The sequence below is a fragment of the Malus sylvestris genome, chromosome 8 (assembly GCF_916048215.2).
Source record: "Malus sylvestris chromosome 8, drMalSylv7.2, whole genome shotgun sequence".
In the NCBI taxonomy this organism is placed as follows: domain Eukaryota; kingdom Viridiplantae; phylum Streptophyta; class Magnoliopsida; order Rosales; family Rosaceae; genus Malus; species Malus sylvestris.
In genome coordinates, this window is record NC_062267.1 from 5,198,807 (window position 1) to 5,223,934 (window position 25,128).

At 38.6% G+C, this 25,128-nt stretch overlaps 4 protein-coding genes, 1 long non-coding RNA gene and 1 pseudogene across 5 annotated transcripts; 4 read left to right on the plus strand and 2 right to left on the minus strand.

Annotated features, from left to right (window-relative positions):
- Positions 1-3,980: 3,980 nt before the first annotated feature.
- LOC126632168 (aminopeptidase M1-like) lies at positions 3,981-11,461 on the plus strand. Its single transcript, XM_050302419.1, has 19 exons — positions 3,981-4,327; positions 4,698-4,843; positions 4,953-5,055; positions 5,513-5,702; positions 5,788-5,881; positions 7,819-7,972; positions 8,090-8,194; positions 8,272-8,388; positions 8,602-8,715; positions 8,829-9,011; positions 9,185-9,503; positions 9,581-9,702; positions 9,780-9,877; positions 10,005-10,182; positions 10,269-10,383; positions 10,467-10,534; positions 10,643-10,717; positions 10,835-10,912; positions 11,019-11,461. Exons 1-19 carry the CDS (start codon positions 4,112-4,114, stop codon positions 11,202-11,204), a joined length of 2,661 nt encoding a protein of 886 aa, XP_050158376.1. The 5' UTR covers positions 3,981-4,111; the 3' UTR covers positions 11,205-11,461.
- On the plus strand, positions 5,171-5,289 carry LOC126633601 (5S ribosomal RNA; annotated as a pseudogene).
- On the minus strand, positions 11,426-12,184 carry LOC126632181 (uncharacterized). The gene is made up of 2 exons (XR_007626596.1): positions 11,769-12,184; positions 11,426-11,692 (listed from the first exon to the last, which is right to left on the minus strand). It is a non-coding gene; the product is annotated as an uncharacterized LOC126632181 (long non-coding RNA).
- Positions 12,185-12,848: 664 nt separating this feature from the next.
- Positions 12,849-13,620, plus strand: LOC126632178 (uncharacterized protein At4g33100-like). The gene is made up of 3 exons (XM_050302452.1): positions 12,849-12,978; positions 13,098-13,182; positions 13,309-13,620. The coding sequence occupies exons 1-3, from the start codon at positions 12,878-12,880 to the stop codon at positions 13,387-13,389; spliced, it is 267 nt and encodes an 88-aa protein (XP_050158409.1). The 5' UTR covers positions 12,849-12,877; the 3' UTR covers positions 13,390-13,620.
- Positions 13,621-14,704: 1,084 nt separating this feature from the next.
- Positions 14,705-18,798, plus strand: LOC126632165 (protein PLASTID MOVEMENT IMPAIRED 1-RELATED 1-like). The gene is made up of 2 exons (XM_050302410.1): positions 14,705-17,482; positions 17,574-18,798. Exons 1-2 carry the CDS (start codon positions 15,216-15,218, stop codon positions 18,628-18,630), a joined length of 3,324 nt encoding a protein of 1,107 aa, XP_050158367.1. The 5' UTR covers positions 14,705-15,215; the 3' UTR covers positions 18,631-18,798.
- Positions 18,799-19,303: 505 nt separating this feature from the next.
- On the minus strand, positions 19,304-20,674 carry LOC126632794 (probable WRKY transcription factor 50). The gene is made up of 3 exons (XM_050303286.1): positions 20,287-20,674; positions 19,990-20,134; positions 19,304-19,750 (listed from the first exon to the last, which is right to left on the minus strand). Exons 1-3 carry the CDS (start codon positions 20,504-20,506, stop codon positions 19,630-19,632), a joined length of 486 nt encoding a protein of 161 aa, XP_050159243.1. The 5' UTR covers positions 20,507-20,674; the 3' UTR covers positions 19,304-19,629.
- Between the last annotated feature and the right edge of the window lie 4,454 nt (positions 20,675-25,128).

Sequence of the window (25,128 nt, forward strand, 5' to 3'; positions counted from 1 at the left end):
AGCTTTCAAGAAGCAAATGAACATGATATTTGGAAAACTGCTATGAAAAATGAACTTCAAGCTCTCCATGACAATGGAACCTGGAGTGTTATTAAGCTTCCTCAAGGAAAAAAGGCAATGGGCAGTCGTTGGGTATATAAAACAAAGTTCAACTCTGATGGAACTATTGAGAGACATAAAGCTCGCTTGGTGGCTTGTGGTTTTACTCAGACATATGGAGTGGATTATAAAAAGACTTTTGCTCCAATTGCCAAGATGAACACAGTGAGAGTATTGTTGTCCGTTGCAGTTAATCAATCTTGGCCTTTATATCAAATGGATGTGAAGAATGCATTTTTGCATGGTGAGCTAGAAGAGGAAGTATACATGAAGTTGCCCCCAGGTCACCCTCAATTCCATGATCCTGACATGGTGTGCAAACTTCATAAATCTATCTATGGTTTAAAACAATCTCCACGAGCATGGTATTCAAAACTTAGCTTAGTACTTGAAGAAGTTGGCTTTCACAGAAGCAATGCTGATTCTTCACTTTTGTTCGAATTGGTTCAGTAGGCAAATTGGTTGTTTTGATTTATGTTGATGACCTCATAGTGACAGGTGATAATATTGAGGAACTTAATTCTCTCAAGCATGCCCTCCAAGTTCGGTTTGCTCTAAAAGATTTGGGAACTCTCAAGTATTTTCTTGGCATTGAAATGGCCACATCTCAAAAAGGGCTCTTTCTAAATCAAAGGAAGTACGTTCTTGACCTTCTAAAAGATGCTGATATGGTGGATTGTAAGCCTGCTCGGACTCCCATTGACAGTAAACTCCAGCTCGACATGCAAAGTAAGGCACCCACTAATCTCACTGATTATCAAAAGTTAGTTGGGAAGTTGATTTACCTCACAATTACACGTCCTGACATTTCTTATGCCGTAAGCATTGCCAGTCAGTTCATGCATGCACCCACTATTGCTCATTTATGCGTTGTTAAAAGAATACTTCGTTATCTCAAAGGCTCATTTGGTCAAGGTATATTGATGAAAAGGAATGGTAACACTACCATCATGGGGTACACAGACGCTGATTGGGCTGGCAACTCTCTTGATCGTAAGTCAACCACTGGATTTTGCACATTTGTGGGTGGAAACTTGGTTACATGGAGAAGCAAAAAACAAAGTGTCATAGCTCGATCAAGTGCTGAGGCTGAGTATCGAGCAATGGCATCCACTACGTGTGAGCTGATTTGGCTAAAATGTCTTCTATCAGATTTAGGGTTTCCAAGCAATCAGCCTATGTCCTTGTTTTGTGACAACCAAGCTGCTATGCACATTGCTTCCAATCCAGTTTTTCACGAGAGAACTAAACATATCGAGGTTGATTGTCATTACATTCGAGCACAAGTTCAATCGAAGGTTATTAACACTCATTACACACGTAGCCATGATCAGTTGGCTGATATTTTTACGAAAAACCTCCCTACTACTCAATTTCAGCGTTTATTGTTCAAGCTTGGCTCAACGGACCCCATTGATCCAGCTTGAGGGGGAGTATTAGAAGAAGCATCAATCATGTTCCAAGTCATATCTTTTGTTAAAATGCATGCATGAAATAAACATGTTGGATGACTAGTGAAGTTAGGCTAGTTAACATTCTTTGTGTAAATTAGGCAAGTTAGGCAAGTTAGGAAATTAGGCAAGTTAGGCTTATGTTCTCTTTCTTTCCCTATATATATGTTTCATCTTTTAATTGTTTTGATATGAAATATACATCCAAAATTCAACATCGTCGCTGCTATGGAGCAGTTTAAAGGCCAGCCCAGGCTTCCGAAATTCGCTGTCCCGAAACAGTACGACTTAAGGCTGAAGCCGGACCTCGCCGCCTGCAAATTCGGTGGCTCCGTCGACATCGACTTCGATATCGTCGCCAATACCAAATTCATCTTTCTCAACGCCGCCGAGCTCTTCTTCAATGCGGGCTCCGTCTTTTTCGCTCACGGCTGCTCGCCCAAGGTAATCGATGTTCATTTGCTTTTCAAATTTGTAGAACTGATTGAAAAAAGAAGTAGAAAGGAGAGTGAGGTGTTTGGCTGATGAAAATTTTCATTCTTTTTATGTTGATATGTTAATTAATACTCGATTAGTAAGTCTAAGTTCAATTAATCAATCGTTGATTAGTTTTAATTTTGGTTTGATTACTGCTCTGTTCATGATTTGTGGGCAAGTGAATGGATTAGAATTGATAAGATGATTGTAGCGTTGTCAACTTTACTGCCTTGTTTGGCTGCACGGATAACGTAGGAAATGGAAAGATTATTTGGAATTCATTTAGTGCGTTGTTTGGCTACCTGTGTCTTTACTGAATGAGTAAATGAATGTTTGAGCAGGTTTTCAAGCCTACGAAGGCCGAGACGTTCTTCGGTTGATGCGGGGCGTGCCAACTTGTCGGCCGAGCTCGGTCGAGGAGTAAAATGTGTTGATGTTGCTTTGAGCGTTCAGCTGACTTCTCGATCTTGCGACTGTGGTCGAGGAAGGAACACGTCTCGGCCTTTGGGTTTTGGGTTTTAGAGCCTGAAGACAAGGCTGTTAATTTTGCGAAGTTCACAAATCGTCGGCGCCGAATTCGGTCACAGTGATTATATTTGTAAGGGTATAAGCACGCCAAATCGACACCAGAGTATAGGGGCACGGATACTCAAAACAGATATATGTCTTGATGGTAAATGTGGTTCGGCTGTCAGAATGCCGAACTCTAAAGCTGACTTGTGAGTATCCAATCATAAAACACCTCGGCGTTCAATGTGCCGAGCCTTAGTAAACTTTAACACCTCACCTCGCCTAAAAGGCTAATGAGATGACCTCTGCCAATAAAGACCCGAAAGTCTTTCTCAACCGAGACTTGGATAGATAACTAGTTGGCCTCGACGCATTGCTGTTTATCCAAACTAAAGGTGTTCCGCGGTCGGCTGGTTCTACGACGATAGTGTTGTCCAAACTAAAGGTATCACCGGTTGCCTTCACAATGTTGTTTATCTAAACTGAAGATGTGTTGGCGAAAAAAGAAAATAAAAATCTCAAGGTTGCTGAGAGAGTTTGTGCAAAGCAATTTGTATGTTGAATTAGAGAGAGTCTTTCCGTTATCTGCAACTTTGTATTTATAGCCAAGCCTACATGATCACCTATCCAATAAAGCATTTTCCCGGATATACTCCAAAAAATAATATCAAAACAACCGATATTATCTTTAATATATTATGCCAAAAAGCTTGCCAGCCTCCTTGCATTGTGTCCATACTTTCACAAAGAGAATTTGAAAATTCAAAGCACCCTTATCATTTCAAACCCATTTGTCACATCCATCACCAAGCAAAACAAAAAGCCTAGTCTACCTAGGTTTCCTATGCCAACATTATCCATGACTATTATTTTCTTTAGATGATATTAAATCCCTCGTGATGATCTCCTATCAATCAACACGTCTACAGCCAGGAGACTCAAGTTAATCCGAACTCTGTTGTTACTGCTTCCCATTAAAGATAATGAGAATCCCACTTATTTTGTACAAGAAAACCGAGATAAAAATAATTATTATGATAATATTATCTCTTAACAATAACAAAATATCTTAACTTCCTTATCCGGCGGTCAAGAACCATGCTCACTCAACGATCTCAATCGCTTAGACCGATAATGTAAAATCGGGTCCAAATAATATTAAATAAATAGAAGATTGCTGAGTTGACAATTCATCAAAGCATTTTAATTAAATTTAAAAAAAAAGATCATATGTTTAGGATAAATAAGTTGGAAAAAATGTAGAAAATTATCTACACATTTATTTTTACTTCCTACATATTCTTTTAATTTTCGGCCATCTGATGATTTGAAAATGATGAAATAACAAAAATTAACAAAATGTTAAAAGTTAAAAAAAGAAAAAGAAAAAAAAAAAGGTGTGTTATAGCGCACCCCATCCATAAATAGTCGTTGTATAAAATTTTCTCAGGAAAGACCCGTACGTTGCAAGTTGTAAAATGGCGACAACTGATGAGTCCCACTCGCACACTTCCGAAATCTGAACTCGATAAACTCTCGCGCAGCTCGCAAGTATCACACTCGTCGTCGCTGCTATGGAGCAGTTTAAAGGCCAGCTCCGGCTTCCGAAATTTGCCGTCCCGAAACGCTACGACGTAAGGCTGAAGCCGGACCTCGTCGCCTGCAAATTCGGCGGCTCCGTCGACATCGACCTCGATATCGTCGCCGATACCAAATTCATCGTTCTCAACGCCGCCGAGCTCTCCATTAATGCGGGCGCCGTCTCTTTCGCTCACGGCGGGTCGTCCAAGGTAATCGATGAGCGTTTGCTTTTCAAATTTGTAGAGCAGACTGAAAAAAGAAGTAGAATGGAGAGTGAGGTGTTTGGCTGATGAAAATTTTCATTCTTTTTATGTTGATTTGTTAATTAATACTCGATTAATAAGTCTAAGTTCAATTAATCAATCGTTGATTAGTTTTAATTTTGGTTTAATTATTGCTCTGTTCATGATTTGTGGGCAAGTGAATGGATTGGAATTGATAAGATGATTGTAACGTTGTCAACTTTACTGCCTTGTTTGGCTGCACGGATAACGTAGGAAATGGAAAGATTATTTGGAATTCATTTAGTGCGTTGTTTGGCTACTTGTGTCTTTACTGAATGAGTAAATGTTTGAGCAGGTTTTCAAGCCTTCGAATGCCGAGACGTTCGAAGACGATGGAATTTTGGTTTTGGAGTTTGGAGAGATGCTTCCGATTGGGTCTGGAGTTTTGGTTATTGAATTTGAAGGAATTTTGAATGACAAGATGAAGGGTTTCTACAGAAGGTAGTTTTTGAAAGCAGGAACTTTTGCGCAGTCTATCTTCGATTGTTCGTTCAGTATTATCATGTGCCAATGGTATAGATAGGTCTAAGATTTGATTTGTTTCGTGCAGTACATATGAGCACAACGGTGAGAAGAAAAATATGGCAGTTACGCAGTTTGAACCCGTTGATGCCAGACGGTGCTTTCCGTGTTGGGATGAACCTGCTTGCAAGGTTACTCTCTCTCTCACACACACAGTTGACTTAAGATATTGATTTTCATCGAAGGAGGAGGGGGAGCTTGTCAGGTAGTCGACAGCCGGCACTTCTATCTTAAGTCGAATCGTTGGGATGCGATCATACCAACTCACATGTACAGGATCCCATCTAAACTCCAAAGTTAAGCGAGTTTGAGTGAGAATATTACTAGGATGGGTGACCTGCTGGGAAGTCCTCGTGTTGCATCCCCCACAACCGACCCCACCTAGTGGGAAAAGGCTTAGAAGAAGAAGAAGATCAAGTGATTTTGTTTACACCATTCTCGATATACATTGTTATAAATGCATTTTTGAGACTAGGAAAAAAGAGATCTGTTGTTTAAGGTGGTAGTAAAGATGAGAAATCAATCTTCCCGTTCTTGTTAAATTGTTCAAATATAGAGTTTATGACTTGCTGGCTATTTGGTTGGCAGGCTACATTCAAGATAACACTTGATGGTGTTCCGTCTGAACTAGTAGCCCTTTCTAACATGCCGATTCAAGAAGAAAAATTGAATGGACATCTGAAGACAGTTTCATATGTGGAAACACCAATTATGTCTACATATTTGGTGGCCATTGTTGTTGGATTGTTTGATTACGTTGAAGATCATACTTCTGATGGTAAACTCCTACACAACATCCTTAGTTTCATGTGTATGTCAGTGCAACCTTTTTCTTGTTGATGTCACATTTGATGTCGTTACAGGGGTCAAAGTGCGGGTATATTGTCAAGTTGGTAAGGCAGACCAGGGGAAGTTTGCTTTGCACTTTGCTGTCAAGACACTTGAATGGTGCACAGAGTATGTGTAAAAGTTACTAATTATTCATATTCAAGTTGACAATTGCACTTGATGCATGTTATGGACTAATGTAGCAGTTTCTCTAGATTTTTTTTCCTTTTCATTATAGAGATAAAAAAAGCATTTGCCATGGTCTTTATAGATTTGGAAAAAGCGTAAGACATGGTCCGTCCCAAAAAAAAATTATTTGGAGGATTCTAGAGAAGAAAAAGTAGAGTAGCATATATCTAAGCAATAAAGGATATGTATGATGGAGAATGACAAAATGAAAGCTTTCCCATAACCATAGGGTTACACCAAGGCTCAGCTTTAAGTCCTTATCTTTTTGCGTTGATAATGGACGAGCTTACGGGACATATTCAAGATGATATCACTTGGTGTATGCTTTTCGAAGATAATATAGTACTGATAGATGAAATGCATGAGGGAGTGAATGCAAAGCTTAACCTTTGGTGTGAAGTGTTGGAATCTAAAAGTCTTCGTCTAATGTCAAAGATAGAGTATAGGGATTGCAAGTTCAGTGAAAATGGGGGTCCAGATGAGATAGGGTGAGGATTGAAAATCAGGAAGTACCAAAGAGTGAACACTTTTGTATCTTGGATCTATCTTGCAAAATAATGGAGAATTAAATGGAGATCTCAACTATAGAATACAAGTTGGATAGATGAAGTGGAAGAGTGTAGTGTGTGTGTTGTGCGATCGTCGTATGCCACTAAAGCTGAAGAGAAAATGTTATAGGACGGCAATATGGTCAACAATGCTTTATGGCACGGAGTGTTGGGCTGTCAAAAAGCAACACGTGCAAAAAATGAGTAGTGAAGATGAGAATGCTTCATTAAATATGTGGGCACACAAGGAATGATATGAGAAAGAACGAATATATCTGAGGTAAAGTAGCAATGGCCGCAATTGAAGATAAGATGAGAGAAAATCAATGTATGAAAAGGCAGAGGCGTTCCATGGATAGCCCTGCCTAGGCATGAGGCGTGAGGCTTTGCCTCACGAGACCTAAATAACTTAATATATATTGCATATATAATTATATATAGTATAATACTTTGGAATAAAGCCAAGTTTAGCTATTATAGGCAATTCAAAAGGAAATAAAGGCTAAGTGGAGCTATTATTGGGAATTAAAATGAAATAAAGATTCAGTGGAGCAATTATTATAGGGAATTTAAAGGAAATAATGGCCGAGTGAGTAGTTATAGGAAATTTCAAGAGAAATAAATCTTGGCTAATCAAAATGCTAGGTGGCAGAATCTAAATGGGCTATTAATAAAAAACAAAAACATAAAAAAGAGTTAGAGTTAGACTTTGCCACTAGGATTTGGAGAGAGAAACTTTCTTTCTTCTTTCTTGAAACTAGAACGACACATAGAGGAATGGTAGAAACAGAGGAACGGTAGAAATAGACCTGGAATTGGAAGGAAAAAAACGCCCAATTGAACGCCTGGGCGTGCCTCAGCCGCCTAGGTCCTCCAACACTGCCTTACGCCTACCTTCACAAAACAAAGGCGAAAACCCAGCAGCCCCGCCTCCAAGGGCGCCTAGGTGTGCCCCAAGGCTAGTTTTATAGAACACTGGAAAATCGTTTAAAGTGGTTTGGACATGTGAACCGAAGATAAAAGAAACTTTAAGAAACTTTAAGAAAAGATATGTTGTACTTGTAGCTAACGGAAGATGACTATGAGACGGAGCATCAAGGCAAAAAGGGTGGAGGAAGACCTAGGAAGACTTGGAAAGACACTTTAAAAAAAGATATGTTGTACTTGGAGCTAACGGAAGACTTGTCGCAAAACCGAGCGCAGTGGCATTCTAGGATTCATACAGCCGATCCCACTTAGTGGGATAAGGATATGACTTGGTTGTTGTTGTTGTACTTATGCTGCATTACATTCCATTTAATATGAAATCATTGATGTTAAGTTCTGCAGATACTTTGCTGTGCCATACCCGTTGCCCAAATTGGATATGGTTGCAATACCTGATTTTTCTTTCGCCGGCATGGAGAATTATGGTTTAGTTACATACCGAGAAATGGCTTTGCTTTTTGATGAACAACATTCTGCAGCTGCCAACAAGCAAAGGGTAAAATGCGCATCCTGAATGTCACTGCTTTCAGAATTATCTTGGTTAATATGGTAGGGAGGTATAGTTTTAGCACTCAATGATACGTTTAATCACTTTATTTGGTTTTGGTAATAGGTTACGATTACCGTGGCACATGAATTGGCACACCAGTGGTTTGGCAATCTTGTAACAAAGGAATGGTGGACGCATTTATGGCTGAATGAGGGATTTGCAACATGGGTATCACTTCATATCATTGTTATACTTGTTAGTTTCCATGCTTTTGTACTTATAAATAAGTAGTTTAATGTCATTAGGTGAGCTATTTAGCTACTGATAGCTTATTCCCAGAGTGGAAAATATGGACTCAGTTTCTTAATGAAGTCACTGCTGGTCTTAAGCTGGATGGGCTTGAAGAATCTCACCCCATTGAGGTACTTATTCGTGCACTTGGTCTTTCTTGGGTTTCATTTTAATTTTAATTTCCTAAAGTTTGCCGTTTCCTGGCATCGAATCTGGATCATCTGCACAGAAGGCTTTAAATAGTAATATTCACCACTATAGTTTTCAAGGCGTTATTATTGGAGAGTATTAGTGTATATAAGTCTCTCTGGTTTATTATGGTTTAATCTGTTCTTTTTGGCCAGGTGGAGATCAATCATGCTGCTGAGATTGATGAAATACTTGATGCGATAAGTTATAAAAAAGGTGCTACTGTTATTCGGATGCTACAAAGCTATCTAGGTGCTGAAGTCTTCCAGGTATGTCCTTTGATTTGTCAACTAGTGTGCTTGAAGGTTGAAGGAACTATCTTATTTTCTATGATATAAAAAAGTTAGAGAGTTAATTGCATGCTACTTTTTAATGCATCCAGAGGTCAATTGCTTCATATATCAAAAAGCATGCTTACTCAAATGCAAAGACAGAAGATTTGTGGGCTGCCCTTGAGGAGGGATCCGGTGAACCTGTAAACAAACTAATGAATTCATGGACACAGCAGAAGGGTTACCCGGTCATTTCTGTCAAAGTCAAAGATCAAAAGTTGGAGTTTAATCAGGTTTCCTTATGTTTGCTTCTTTCAAAGTTGTTTGGTTATCAAATGAAATTCTGAAAAATCCTCTCAAGCTCTAATGCACATAAAAGCTGTTAAGTCATTTGTTTAGGTTTTATTCCACGGTACAAGGAAACGAACAAAGATCTAATAGGAATAAGTAAATTAATGTATGGCAGACACAATTCTACTCAAGCGGTTCCCAAGGCGATGGGCAATGGATTGTGCCGATTACATTATCCTGTGGCTCGTATGATGCACGCAAGAATTTCCTACTACAAGCGAAGTCTGAAACTCTTGACATAAAGGAATTTCTGGGTTGCTCAGTAGGAAAGGCTGGATGTGGAGGCACAAGCAACAAAGACAATGCTTTATGCAGTTGGATAAAGGTCAATGTGGATCAGACTGGTTTTTACAGAGTGAAATATGAGGATGAACTTGCAGCTGCGCTTAGAAACGCTATCGAAGAGAAGCAATTGTCTGAAACTGACAGATTTGGTAATCATCATTTCGTACGCATGCTTGTTTATCTCTTTGATAGTGAAAGTTTTCAACAATTTTTTTTCCTTTCACAGGCATTTTGGATGATTCCTTTGCCCTATCAATGGCTCGCAAGCAGTCTTTTGCTTCATTGCTTACCTTGTTGAGTGCATACAGAGAGGAACTTGAGTATATCGTGCTGTCAAATTTGATTGCTGTAATGATCGCCCCTGCATTGTGTTTATGTTACTGCATTGATAACCTTGGTCTGATTCTGGTCCTCATGTTTCACAGATAAGTTATAATCTGGCAAGAATTGCAGCCGATGCTGTACCCGGACTACTGGATCACATTAAACAATTCTTTATTGGACTTTTCCAGTATTCTGCAGAGTAAGCTTGTTCTTTTCTTAACAACTCAAATGCCTACGTAGATAAACTATCAGGACACAAGATTTGCTTCTATCTTTTTCTTTAATTTTGTTCAAAGTTGATCATTTATGATAGAATTTCTTTACAGGAGGCTTGGTTGGCAGCCTAAACCGGGCGAAAGCCATTTAGATGCAATGTTGAGAGGAGAAATTTTGACTGCACTTGCTGTTTTTGGTCATGAACTGACGTTAGATGAAGCAAGTAGGCGTTTTCATGCCTTTATAGAAGACAGAAACACGCCCCTCCTTCCCCCAGACATTAGAAAGGTTGCTTTGACGTAAATCATTAATTACACATATGTAATTAAACTTTTAAGTTCATCGTTGATGTTAATTATGGACTATTGTTGCAGGCAGCATATGTGGCTGTAATGCAAAGAACAAGTGTATCTGACCGATCAGGCTATGAATCTCTTGTTAGAGTCTACAGAGAGAGTGATCTAAGCCAGGAGAAAACCCGCATTCTAGGTAAATATAAGTAATTAGTAAAATAATGCTGAACATATGAAGCTGTTAGATTGTAGCAGTAATCGATGTGTCTGTGCCTGTAGGTTCTTTAGCGTCTTGTCCCGATCCCAATATTACACTGGAAGTTCTCCACTTTATATTGACTCCTGAGGTATTTCAGATTTTCTTTCTCTGAATTGTAGGTTGAAGTTTTACTTATTAGTAATAATTTTGAGAATCTCAAAGCTTGATATACTGATTTTAATGCCCGTCTATGTAGGTTCGCAGTCAGGATGCTGTATTTGGACTCGCTGTTAGTAATGAAGGTCGGGAAACAGCATGGAAGTGGATGAAGGTAACTCTCACTAGTTTACGACATTTTACAAAATGTTTCCACGTTCATGGATTTTTTCTTTCTTTTTCCACATTTGCTGCTGTGATTCATTTTTCCATTTGGATTATCCGAAACCAGGATAACTGGGAGCACATCTCAAAGACCTGGGGGTCTGGATTACTAATTCCTCGCTTTGTCAATGAAATTGTTTCACCGGTTCGTTCTTTCTTTCTCTAGAAACTTTTGTTCTTATGCTCGAGGTCTGTTGTTGTGCAACTTAGATTTCTAATACCTTGTTATTTCCTTCTACCTTCCTCTGCAGTTTGCTTCATTTGACAAGGTTAAGGAAGTAGATGAGTTCTTCAAAGCACATCCAAACCCGAAGATAACTAGAACAGTGAAGCAGAGCATTGAGCGGGTGCAAATCAACGCCAAATGGGTTCAGAGTGTTCAGAGCGAGAGAAACCTTGCCGATGTCGCGACGGAGTTGGCATACCGGAAATACTAGGATGCCATGTTTGGCTGCGTCTGTTTTTTAACAAGATTATGGGCTGGTTTGGTATCGTTGTATTTAAAAAAAAAAAAAATGTTTCTGCTGTACTGTGATAATAAGTTGAAATAAAGCAGCAGAGAGTTTGTTAAACTTTTTTGTAGCAGTGCTTTTGAAAAAAAAAACAGTATTATAATGTTTAATAAACTTTTATGTAAAATAGCTGTAATTGTGTGGAATAGCTAAAAATGGTATAATATTAGATGTGCCTTAAATTTAATTTTCTTAACAAATAAATGTGAATTACTAAATATAATTTACCAATTTATGTAAAGCAAGATTCTTTCACCATTGGATACCTCTAGACTGGCAACACATTCGTAATCGCCTCCAACATTTTCCCAAGTTGCAGTGGTGGCATCGAAGCTTGCAGTGGCCAATAACTTCCCAAATGGGGACCAAGCGCACGATCGGACGGTTCTGGTGTGCGTTTCATCCAGAACTGCCTGCAACCCATAAAAACTCCCTTAAGAACCGACCCGCTAACATAAAAATGGAAGGAAAGGGGGATTCCGGGGACACCAGTGGCTGGATTCCAGGCGAGGCTCCATGCCCTATCGGCGTGGCCCTGTAGCGTTTGAATCTCTCGCAGCTCTTTTGCTAACTCCATGGCCAAGTGGGGCAGAGGATTTGACTGTGTGAATGCTCTCCTGCATTTGTTGCACTACTGTAAAAAAAAAAAAACTGGAGTAATTTCAAAGATTAAGCTGTGAATGAAGTTTCAGGTTGGGGATTGGGTTTGGGGCGACGAGTTGGAAGTGAACGAGTGAGACGGGAGGGAGAGAACCAGTGAGATGGCAGAGCAAGGAAGAGGACGACGCGAGAGGTGAAGGTAGGATTGGCATTTGCAAACTTTCATTAAGCATTACCGTTCACCCGTGTTTCTAAGATAAAAAGCCGGTTTTTGAAAGCAGCAAATAGCTGCTTCCACTTTTCAGCTGTTTCTCGCAGCAATTTTGAAAATAAGTGCTTTGTCGATGGGTTACCATACATAATATTGAGCTCAGTTTTTTTTCATCCCTACTTTAAAAAAAAAATTAAACAGTACCAAACTGGCACCATGTCTGGGACTGGATTTCCAAACATAAATAATTGCACTAGTATTCTCTCATGAAAAATGCAACCAATACTTGAATCTCGTGTGATCTTTTATAAGATGGGGACTGATAACACCACGAAACGCTGTTACGGTCACAAACACAAGTTACTCCACTTGATTGCAGTATGTTTTTTGAACCGAATACCTTCCTTTGGCATCTCTGGTCTTGTCTTTTTTGGAAGAAGGTTGTCTGTTGTCTATTGTCTATCCCGCCAAACAATATTTCGACTCTAAACTACACTAAGAGAGGAGAGAGAGTTTGAACTTGAAATACTGACTACAGATAATTATCTCAAAAGAATCGACTACAGATAATTATCTCAAAAGAATCGACTACAGATGACTGGATGGTGTATTGGTAATTTTCATTTACAAGGCCCGTTAATATGAGGTCTAACCCAGTCAACACTTTCCCCTTCCTTCCGAAACGGCCCAAAATCTACCCGAGAAATATATAAACGGGCCCAAAACACTTCATCAGAGAGTGAAAAACTCGGACTTCGCCCTCCGCCTCTGAGCTAGTTTGCGATGCATGGGGATCATCACCGATTCACAGAACAAGAAGAAACCTTCTTCTTCTTCCACCTTTCCCTGTGCAAAACTCAGAGATGCATACCACAATTGCTTCACCAGGTCCTCTCAGCACAAAATTAGCTTCCACTATTGCCCTTAAACCCTAATCTCTCTCTCCTCTCTAAAATCCATTTTTCGTTTTCTGAAAAGGGTATAATGGGTATTGTCTCTGTGTGCAGGTGGTACTCGGAGAAATTTGTAAAGGGCCAATGGGACAAGGAGGATTGCGTTTCAGAGTGGCAGAAATACAAGGCCTGCCTCGCCGTGCGTTTCCAAATCTTACCCTTCTCCCAAATTTTCATCCAAATCACAATTAATAATTTTATATAAATATTTTGCTTATTTTATTTTCTGGGTTTTTAAAATTATTTTAATTTTGGTTTTGCCCAGGAACATTTGGAAGATAAGCAGCTGAGTCGCTTCTTAGAGGCTGAAGGCAATGTGAACTGCACCACCACTGACGGTGGCTAACGAAAACCGGCAGCGGCGGAGACGTTAATGTCAGTCTTGGTTAGGTGTTTTATTTTTTGTTAGTCTGGGAATGAATTAGAGAAATACTTTTTAGTCAAAATGGTTTCTGATTAGTATAACTCTTGACTTTGGTTGCCTTCGATAGAAGTGGTCGTTTGTACACTGTCAATCATTTTGGTTATCTTATGAAAAATATCCGGTATTTTTATCTAATCAATCCGTTCACTTCTTCTCAAGACCATTTGGTTAAAAAAACCTTGAGAAATCGAAAACTGAGAATATCGAGTCGGGTCCGAAATGTGTAACGTTGGGCATCAACATTCTATGAAATTGTACGTTTTTGGTTAGTTTTCTGTTGGAGTTTTGTGTGATCAACCAGCAAAACTGTTTGATAATTTGAAGGGTTTATACTTTTTACAATTTCTCAACGGTCACATTATTTGAACAGCAAACATGCACTTTGATTTTTGGCATTGCTTCGCACGCGAACGGAGCCTTGATTGCTTCGTGTCTTTTTGAATAGGAAATGAACAACCATCCACTCTACATTCTGCAGCTTTAGATCCATACACACCGTAACAAAAATAACTTGAATCAATATCGCGGCACATAGTCCAGCGACTCAATCTGATAAAGAATTAATCGCTTACGCACAGGCATTGCTCTTCTATGGAAGCTTTTTGTGTCGTCGAGCTGCAGATCCTGGTAACTTTGCAGTTGTCCCAACCACACCCAACATCAAGAACAGTGTGACCATCTTTTATCCGTGACCGTTCACAGTAGAGCTCCAACACTGCTTTCTCAGCTTCCTCGAATTGAGTTCGAGTTCTCACACAAGTGTGAATCTTGGAAAAATATTTAAAGTGCTTTTTGCAAGAAGCATATAATTAAGGTTTATTGTAATAAGCAATTCAAGTTCTTTTAGAACCTAAAAATATTTTCAATAGCGTTTTCACTCCCCTATTTTTATATGATTTTAACGGAAAGATAGCTAGAAAGTCCAACTTTTGAGCCCACCTATGCCCACCCAAGTAGAAATAAAGGCCGAAATATGAATTTGGTCTTGTAGTAATTTAAGTTATGTAGTTTTATTAGTTGACGTAATCAAGGATAATGTCTCTGGTCTATTAGGTATTTTAACATCCTTAAAAAGATTGATTCATGCAAGTGGCCATCTATTACAGTAGTGTAAAGGAGTGTTACTCTTGCACCACGACGATAATTCAAATCCCTCCAACTTCCTCCTTAATCTAACAAATCTATATTTTAAAATAGATCGTAGACACAGAAAAGAAAACGAAAGTCGGAAAACCATTATTTTTTAGACGATCCAAAAGCATATTATCGTTCACGAAATACAATGACCATTATAACCTCGCCAAACTGGTAACAGTCTACCGGAACGACTCTCTGATCACTCCACCGTCCAACACACAGAAGACAATACTTCTATTTTCAATCGCCTTTAAAATTCGTCACGGTAAAGTTTTTCCCGGAAAATCTTCACACGATTCCCGAGAAAATACCCAAAACCAACCACATGGCTCGCTCGATCAAGCCATCTATCTGCACGGTGTTCATCGGCTGAGACCCCGAGCGACGTTCCTCCGGCTAAGAGACGCTCGGTCCTTGCTGGTACTGTACATTTGCAGTTTTTTTCATATTGTCAGAATTTCTCATTCGATTAATCAGTTCCAGTTTTTGGATTGTTATTCAAAAGCATCTGTAGGGGGTTTTAGAGAAAAGTTGAATTATTTACAAGTTCCATGGTGGGTTTGGTTGGATATGGTCTAATTAGATTAATTTGTATGCAAAGATAAGATATCATGTTGCAGAAAACTGAGAGTAGGGAAGATTACAGTGGTGGGAATTCCAACAATGGTGAGTTGTTGCGTGACATTGAAGAACTAAGCAAAGCCCTTTACTTTCATAAACCCCCACCGAAAGTTTTGCTTTCCTCTTCTGATGGAAGATCCAAATCTGCTGGGAAAACCCCTTTTTCGGATTCGAACCCGAGATTTGTTAGGGAAGATTTTTTGCACAAGGACAAGAAATCGTCTTCGGTGTGGAATTGGAAGAAGCCCTTGAAGGCTCTCAGTCATATCGGGAATCGGAAATTTAGTTGTTGTTTTTACCTTCATGTGCGTTCTGTTGAAGGGTTGCCTCTGAGTTTTAATAATCTTAGAGTATGTGTGCATTGGAAGAGGAAGGGTGAGGTGCTGCAGACTCTGTCTTCGAAGGTTGTGGAAGGCGTAGCTGAGTTTGATGAAACCTTGATGCATAGGTGTTCTGTGTATGGAAGTAGAAATGGCCTGAACCATTCGGTTAAGTATGAGGAGAAGCTATCGTTGATCTACGTTTCTTTGAGTGGGGAACCAGGGCTTGACATCGGGAAACACTGGGTTGATCTTACGAGGCTGTTACCACTTACTTTTGAGGAGTTGGAGGGGGAAAAAAGTGGTAAATGGACAACAAGCTTCAACCTTTCAGGCAAGGCTAGAGGTGCTAATCTAAATGTTAGTTTGGGATTTCTGGTGATGCAGGAGGATAAGTTAATTAATGTGAGGGCTAATCCAAATGTTCCTGAGCTTCTGAACACGGGGCCAAGGAGGTCAAGTTCGTTGGACGGTGGAGCTACAATGCTTCGCCCAGTTGGGAGTTTGCCACGCATTGTAACTCCCAAGCCTGCCTTCTCATCTCAGTCTCTTGATTTGAAGATTTGTCGCGAAGTAGTGCTGAATGGAGGGTTGGAGCTCTCTAAGTCAATTAATTTCTTATGTCAGACACTTGATGAGACTAGATTGAGTAGTGTAACAGAGTCAGATTGCGAACATGTGCCTCCACTTGAACCTAAAACTGATATAGACTTTTTGTTTGCTAAGGGAATTGAAGAATACAAGGATGATGACGATACTGAATATACCATTGTAGAAGTCGGGACAGAAATGTCTGAGATGGAAGAGTTAAAATCTGATCAAGTTCCCGGTCATGCTAATGATGAGTCAGAAGCAGTTGAAATTATCAATGTAGATGAGATCATTAATGGTTATGACATAGACCTCGAGGAGAAGACTATGGTTATTCCAAAGGAAGCCCATGGTAGTTATGTGGACGAGGTTGTGGTGGATGACAGCAAACATGAACATGATAGTGTATGCACCCAGGGATCGGCCATGGATGAGGTGGAGTCTGTAACTCACATGCTCTTGATTTCAGAATCAGCAGATTTGGATCGTCCATTTTCTTCGGGAGAGTTTCTTGAGGAAAGGAACCACACGGAACTTAAGTTGACGTACAAATCAAGTAAAACAGGTAAAAAATCACTTAGTTTGGACGAAGTAACTGAATCCGTGACAAGTGATTTCTTAAACATCCTTGGTATGGACTGTAGCATGAGTTCTGACAGTGATGCTGAGTCTCCTAGAGAACTTCTTTTAAGAGAGTTTGAAAAAGAGGCACTGGGTTCGGGAAACTTATTTTTTGATTTTGATTGGAAGGAAGAGCAGCCCGAAATTGGATCCTCTGTTTCACCAGGTTCTGATTCTGGAGATTGCTTTGAGAATTCTGATTTGTCATTGATTATTGAAGCCGCTGAAGAAGAGCACAAGAAAGAAAGTGAGCTATTAAGAAGAAGGAAGGCCAAAATTCTTGAAGGCTTGGAGACTGAAGCTTTGATGCGAGAATGGGGATTAAATGAAAAGGACTTTTGGAATTCTCCTCGTACCTTCTCTGGTGGATTTGGTAGTCCAATTGAGATCCCCCTTGAAGAGCCACTCCTACCTCCACTCGGAGAAGGCTTTGGTCCTTATGTTCAGTTGAAGGGTGGAGGCATTTTGCAGTCTATGAATCCTTCACTTTTCAGAAATGCTAAAAACGGTGGGAACTTGGTGATTCATGTTTCTAATCCCGTTGTTATACCAGCAGTAATGGGTTTTGATGCTATCCAGATAGTGCAGCATCTGGCAATGGTTGGAGATACGCTGCATGAGTGTGTGAGTAAACTAATGCCTTTGGAAGATATTACGGGGAAGACAATACAACATGTAGCCTGGGAGGCAGCGGCCTCAGCGCCTAACATAGTGGTATCTGAGAGGTTTGTGAGCACATCAATTACATTGATATCTGAAGTATTGTGATTTCAAATATTTCTCTATTTGTTGGCTTAATTCTCCTCCTTGTTTCAGGTTTGAGCAGATTTTATATCGTGGGAGGCAGGATGAAGGATTTCCTTCTAGTTGGAGTTGTCATAACCTGAGTTCTACCGAATTGGGATGTAGTGAGGTGGGGTCAGACTACGTATCTCTAGAGTATCTTGCCCCTTTGGCAATGGAAAAAATTGAAGCTCTTGCAGTGGAAGGGTTAAGAATCCAGTCCCGCATGTCAAGCGGGGAGGCACCTTCAAGTATATATCCTCAGTCTGGAGGTTTGCAACTATGCGGTTTTGGAGATCGTGTTGTTGATGCTGAGGGATTAATTGCTCTGTCTTTACCATTGGACGAGTGGCTGAGGCTAGATGCTAAAATCATTAGTGATGAAGATCACAGCAGAGAGCGATTGTTGAAAATCCTTGCTGCCCATCATGCCAAGTACACAGATTTGGTCGATGGAAATTTGACACAAGAAACGAACTGCAGTGGTTTATCTGGTAGGAACTGTGGACTTTTGGGGGACAACCTCACAATTGCTCTCATGGTGCAGCTTAGAGATCCCTTTCGAAACTATGAACCAGTGGGTATTCCAATGATTGCTCTAATTCAAGTGGAGAGAGTTTTGGCCAATTTAATGCCAGAGGTGTCAAGTGTGCTGTTAAACGATAGCAAAGAGAACGAACACTATGAGTCAGTCTTTGATGAGATTGGGGACATGAGAAAAGGGGAGATGAATGAAGGAGATGAAGGATGCAATCCTCAGTTTAAAATCATCGATGTCCATCTTGCAGGAGTGGATACTGCGCCTGGAAGCAGGCGGCTTTGGGGTACCACAACCCAACTGCATTCTGGCTTCCGATGGTTGCTTGGCGCAGGCATGGGTAAGACCGCTAGTTTTCCAGTCTCGAACTCGAAAGCCATTGTAAGATCATCCACACCAGTTTCAGCAAAACATCAGAGGGATTTTCTATGGAGCGTTTCCTCTGATTTTCAAGGTGCAGGAGCAACCTGGAAGGATTCGATAGCTCCACATGTTCGAAACCCGAACGTTATATTTCCGAATGAAAGCATCAAACCACACGTAAACCTGTAACATTTAGATGTGCTTTCCTAGTACAGATTCTTTTGTTTGTAGAGTGAGAATAGAGATGTTAAGCTACAGGTTTTTATGTCAATTATAGATTCTGTTGCATTATACTTCACACAAAACCGATTCATGTGCATTGATTTATTTTTATTCAAACGATATTTTACTTTTTAACTAATCTCAATTGGGTGCGGAATTCGAACTTGGGCACCTAAGGAATTATATCCGCTCTAACCAAAATGATTACACCCGTTTATGCCGCTGACTGTTAGTTTGGTTTTGGTTAGGAGAAGGTTTCATGTCATTTCCCTCTTCAGCTAAATACTATGGAATTGAGGCTGTTTTAAGTACTTACCCATTTTAACCGTTAAATCTATATATATATATATATATACACACACACACATATATATATATATATATATATATATATATATATATATTTAAACAAATATTTAATGGTTAAAACACCTAGAGTATAAAATTTCATACTCCGGGTATCCTAGAAAGTCTCCTTACTGGAAACATCTAATGCTTTTCTGATGTCCATGACACTACTCAGGGCAGGATGTCCGTTTTTTATTTAAGGAAAGACTATTGATGTGATGTATATAACATTAACATCTAACACATCCATATCAAAATGTACCGACATGCTAAAGGAACAGAATCCATCATCTGACAAATAACAGACATTTTGCATAGAAAATTTATAGTCGATTACATTAGTTTATATATAATTTCCATAACAGATATAGCAGTCTTTGTTCAAATCAATAGATGAACAAAAATTTGGAATAAAAAAAACTCCTAGTGCTTAAAGTGTTGTTGAAATACAGGTCACATTATTGAGGCGTTAACACACGAGATAAACTCTCCTTTCAAACTGTAAACTCAAACAACCAACCAAGCCTTGTTCCATTATGAGGGGTCAGCAAAAGGGCAATCCAAGCCAACGAAGCTTCCCGCTTTGCGAGGACCCCAAACTCCAAAAATGCTCAAAAATTAGAGGCCTGGATGGTTATGGACTCCATCATAAGTTGTAATTACAAACCTTGGATCCTCCCTATCTCTCTCAACTCTTTTTTTCACGTGGCACCCTCCAACTGAACACTTGTAGTAATTTCTGCAATCAAACATAACATAATCAGATTAAAAACGTCTAAACATGGCTAAACGTTATCGTATATGTGGGTTAGGCAAGTTGGGCAGTGCAGTGTGCCTGCCGTCTTACATGTAAGTTTGAATCCCCTCCAATAGATTATGGTAGTTTAGAGGATCGTTTGTAACTTTGTATATGAAAAGGAACAGATCTGTATTCGATTCGGTTAATCGTGCTTTTGCTTTGTATATGTTTTCTTTTACCTTGGATTAGGGCTGCTTTTCACCTTCTTTTTACCATACTTCCTCCACCTGAACCCATCATCCAATATTTCAACTTCTGATTTTGTTTTGAATGCAACTCTCTCTCTAGCTTCCTGCCTCTCCCGGCTGCTTCCATTCTCTCCTCCTAACACACACAAAAGATAAATAAAAAAGGTGATCCCAAGCCAACAAAGCTCTCAGCTTTGCGAGGGTCGGGGAGGGACCGTCTAGAAATATGCATTAGAAGAAATATATATGTGTGTGCGTGCGCGCGCACATAAGTGTTTATATGCTTACTGATAGTAGACCCTCCAGGTTGGCTGCTCCTTGCACCAGACTCACCAACTTCATTCGCTCGAAAACCCGAATTCTGGACAGAAAACTCCGAACCTACGAAACTCGGATCCTCATCCAGCCACTTGCGGATCATCAAGTACTCTGAAAACTCAAAATTCAAGTTTCCGGAAAAGTCATTAGTCTCAGGTGACTCTACTGACCTGAAGTTGCCACCAGACATGAAGTTACTGTAAAGTATGGCCAGACTGAACGTTGATCACGACTTAAATATATGATATCTCCATCGCTCAAAAGGAGGAGGGTTTCTTCGTGACCTTCCTTGTCAATGAAGCGAAGCTTCAAAGCTGATGCTAAGTAGGACTGCCACAGACAGTGACAGACATTATTATTATGAAATAAAAGAAAGTTATATGGTGCTTTGAAGTTATGTTTCAAAGTTTTTAATCATCATATCTTCGTCATTATATTTTGAACCAAACATCTAACAGCTTAGAAATAATAGAGCATAAAATATCCCGAAATATATAAGAAAATATTTGAAATCCAGACGTAAGTTGCAGATAGTTGTAGAACATGCCAAAGGAGGACTTGTGGGTAGACTTTGTACCTTGAAAGGTCTCCGGCTCGTGGTTAGACCAAGTCCAATCCCTTCACATTTGACAAATAAATATTAAAGTAATTAATAGTACAAGTCAATTGTGTGGTGATTTTGATACATGGATTCAATGCACCACACAAAATCTTGGAGCTGAGATAAGATGGGTATGTGTTGAAGTCATTGAGCTAACATCATTAAGTACTGTTTTTACGTTGACAATTGAGAGATTCTTATGTCTGGACGCTCGTATAAGACACCTTATATAAACAAGCAATAGACAAAGAAGTAAGAATGCGTGAGAAGCATTTTTGCTCATAATCACTTAAAACAAAAGTGTTTTTATTAAGATTATTGACCCATCCTCACAATGATTATCATGTGGTTCAAACATCTAAACTGAAAAATTTCTCCTCACTTCGCTCATGATTTTTGAAAATGCTCATGCAAGAAGTAGTTTTACTCAAACGATGCCAAAAAACGTTTTCGATTGTTTGAAAGCCCAAAAGCGCAAGAGTTGGTTGATATTTTATGGCACATGTTCCACAACCATATAACCAAATAACACCACAACATATGATGCACAAGCAAAGAGCTGAGAAACTTGGCATTTTATGTTCCACTTGTTTCATCTGTTTGTTTAATTTCAGTTGTACTAAAATGTGAAAAGCATTAACCCTGTCCTTACGTTGATGTTGCTTCTGTGATTTGGAGTGCACATGGTCTCTGTACAAACCGCACCTTAAGGAGTGAAGCAAGAACTTGACCAGATGAAAAAGCTTGACCAAATAATACTGGTGTAATTGGTACTGCCTTTCTTTTTTTTTATTTTTTTTTATTTTTTATTTTTTTTGTAGAGATGGATTAGGCGAGATTAGCTCTTTATCAACAGTCGCGTGTGAAGCACCAACTCTCTCCCAGAGGAGAAAGGACCGTTGCACCCAGAAACCCCCCGCTCGTCCCCCCTCTACAAGATTTTGTTAATAATATGAAGAAAAAAGGAAAAGTAAAACAAACGGGGGGACAAGGCCAATTCCCGCTAAAAACAATTAACGAAAATGATATGGACTAGTTTAAGATTGCTTAGCTTCAGTCACCTGAAATTGATTTCCCATAATTGGTACTGCCTTACCAATCAAGTCCCCTTAGAAGGAGAAATTCTCGAGTCCAAACAACCAGTTCACATGACCGCCCATCCAAAGACACAAAGTTGAGTTAGTCCTAAGTGGATGCGGTCGAAATAAGAGGTCGGGGATAGGGGTGGGTTCAAAAAACCAAAAACCGAAAACCGAAAACCGAAAAAAAACGAAAACCAAACCGAACCGAAACCGAAAAAACCGAACCGAACGAAAAAACCAAACCGAATTGAAAAAACCGAACCGAACCGAATTCTTTTGGTTCGGTTTGGTTTTAGTGATCTAGAAACCGAACCAAACCGAACCGAATTAATTAAATTAATTTTTTTATTTAATTATTTGTTTTGGGTATTATTTTCTAAACCCAATTTGTAAGTTAAAATGTGCTAAACCCAATGTGTTGTCAAACTTTAAGCTCAAAATATTTAAAAAAGGCCTATAAAAACTCTAAACCCTAACCTATTATTTATCCCCCATATAAGGTTCCGGAACCAAACCTCCTCCTAAAGTACCTACATCCATCTCCATAGCACTGTCTACTTCTACCCCAGCTTTCTTTTCCAAATCTACTCTCATATAACATGTAACAAAATCCATAAACATTTATTTCGGGTAGATTACTTGGGTAATTTGTGATGGAAAAGAATCAAACACACACTAAATAAATCCACCCATGCATTACTTTTACTAATCAAGTTGTCAACATGCAGTTACAAGCAAACAACCTTGATCTTTGAACAACATCATACAATTTAACTTTTCTAAGTCATTTGTACGATTTTTGTGTTGTGAGGTTGTTAGTTTGGACTTTGGAAGACTTGATTGATGATTTTAGTTCAACTTTAAATGTTTATTTTCATTGTCATTGTTTTTGGAAGACTTGATTTATGATTGTGTTGGATATGTTAAAATTTAAAATTTCAATGTTTTTCATTTTTTGAAAGAAAAAAAACAAAAAACCAAAACCGAACCGAAACTGAACCGGAAAAAATCGAACCGAAAAAAACCGAAAAAAAAAAGAACCGAACCAAACCGAACCGAAATTTCGGTTTGGTTTCGGTTTTGGCAAAAAACCGAACCGATTTAAACCGAACCCACCCCTAGTTGGGGATGATTTAGGTGCTTTTGGGGGTGTATTCAATTGAGAATTTGAGAAATTTTAATGGATTTATAAATCCATGGATTTTTACAAAGTTTAACTGATTTGTAGAGATTCTATGTAAAATTTTGATTCAATTCTCTCGAAATCTTATGGGAAAATGTGAGATTTGTGGATACTTAAAATACACTACAAAATCTCTCAAATTCCCTCAAATTCCTCAACTTTTCCAAATTCTCTAAATTCTAATTCTAATTGAATACACTTAGAGGGGTGTATTCAATTAGGATTCTGAGAGAGTTTCAGGAAATTATTAATTCCAGGGGTATTCAATTAGGATTTTAAGTGATTCTCTGAAATTCTAGGTGTATTCAATTAGAATTTCAAAATAGTTTATTAAAATCCTTAGAAATCCAGGTGTATTCAATTAAGATTTTAAAGAAGTTTATAACATTCCAGGTGTATTCAATTAGAAATTGATTTTAAAGAATTTGAGAAAGTTAAAGAATTAGAGGGAATTTGAGAGATTTCGTAGTGTATTTTAAGTATCCACAAATCTCACCTCTTCCCATGAGATTTCGAGGGAATTGAATCAAAATTTTATATGGAATCTCTACAAATCAATTAAACTCCATAAAAATCCATGGATTTATAAATCCATTAAAATCTCTCACATTCTCAATTGAATACACCCCCCTTAAAATGTTATAAACTTCTTTAAAATTCTAATTGAATACACCTGGATTTTTAAGTATTTTAATAAACTATTTTAAAATCCTGATTGAATACACATTGAATTTCAGATAATCACTTACAATCCTGTTTGAATACCCCTAAATTCGTTAAAATAGAAAGATGAAGCCGTCAAATCACTTAAATTGATCATCTAGATTCAAGAATTTGATGGATGACATATATCGCACTTTATACCATATTTTAAAAGGAAAACTAATGAAAAGGGTTTGAAAACTTCGAGTTTTAATGATAAGGATAAAATAAAGGGTAAAGTGAATAGTGCCAGGATTGACTTTCAGTGTAAAAATGTAATTTTTCGTTAAAATGAACGGTACCAGAGCTTTTCGTTAAAGTTCCCTATTTTAAAACCTATTTTAAAAGAGAAAGGTGAAGCCGTCAAATCCGACAAGAATGTCGACGAGATATATTCGTCTCGGTGGATCAGAATTATGTTCAAAGTCGATGGCAGAAGGCATCGAAATTAGGATTAGGACAAGCCGGCAGCCCATTTAGGAAAGGATTAACTTAGGAATTGTGTGGGTAACTTCCTTCCAGAGGCATTGTCGTAGGGTTTATAACAAAGGTCTACGAAAGCCTTGCTGCCATATTATCATGCTGTCAATGTCAAGTTCGGTAGCTAAGCAATAACTTTGAAAGATTAATTCTTATTGGTGTTCTTATACAACTTAAGCAAAACTTTTGATACCAATTTATTTCCTCATTCACACATTATAATCTCACCACTATAAAAAGTCAAAAAATTGAAATGTCATTTCCTCTCTCACTATTATTCCTAAAGTAACCTCTAATATACTATTTCTCCACTGACTATTATTTCTAAAAAATTGAGTGTCAATTCCTCAACAACGAATACTCATTCGATGATAATCTGCGAGTAAGTGAATGACCCTCCAAATACTCTGTTGATGTGTGATTATGCACTCCAATAACTATCATTGATATTCAATCATTATCAGTTGCTAGCTTCTTATCTTTTATTGAAAAGTGCATCCACACTTTTTCTTTCTAAAATTCATTTTATCCTCATCCTTTATGGCTTTTTTGCTAATTCAGCATACATGTTTTAAATGTCTACTTATATCTAAAAAAATATAGTTACATTGAAATGCAAAACTACAAAATTGAATGATATAGAAATTATAAAGTACATATTCAAAACACAGGGAACAAGTATATAATGGTTGTTCATCCAAATATCTGACAAGTCTCTTATAAAATAGAATTTATCTATTTTCTTTTTTGTCTAAGGAAGAGTC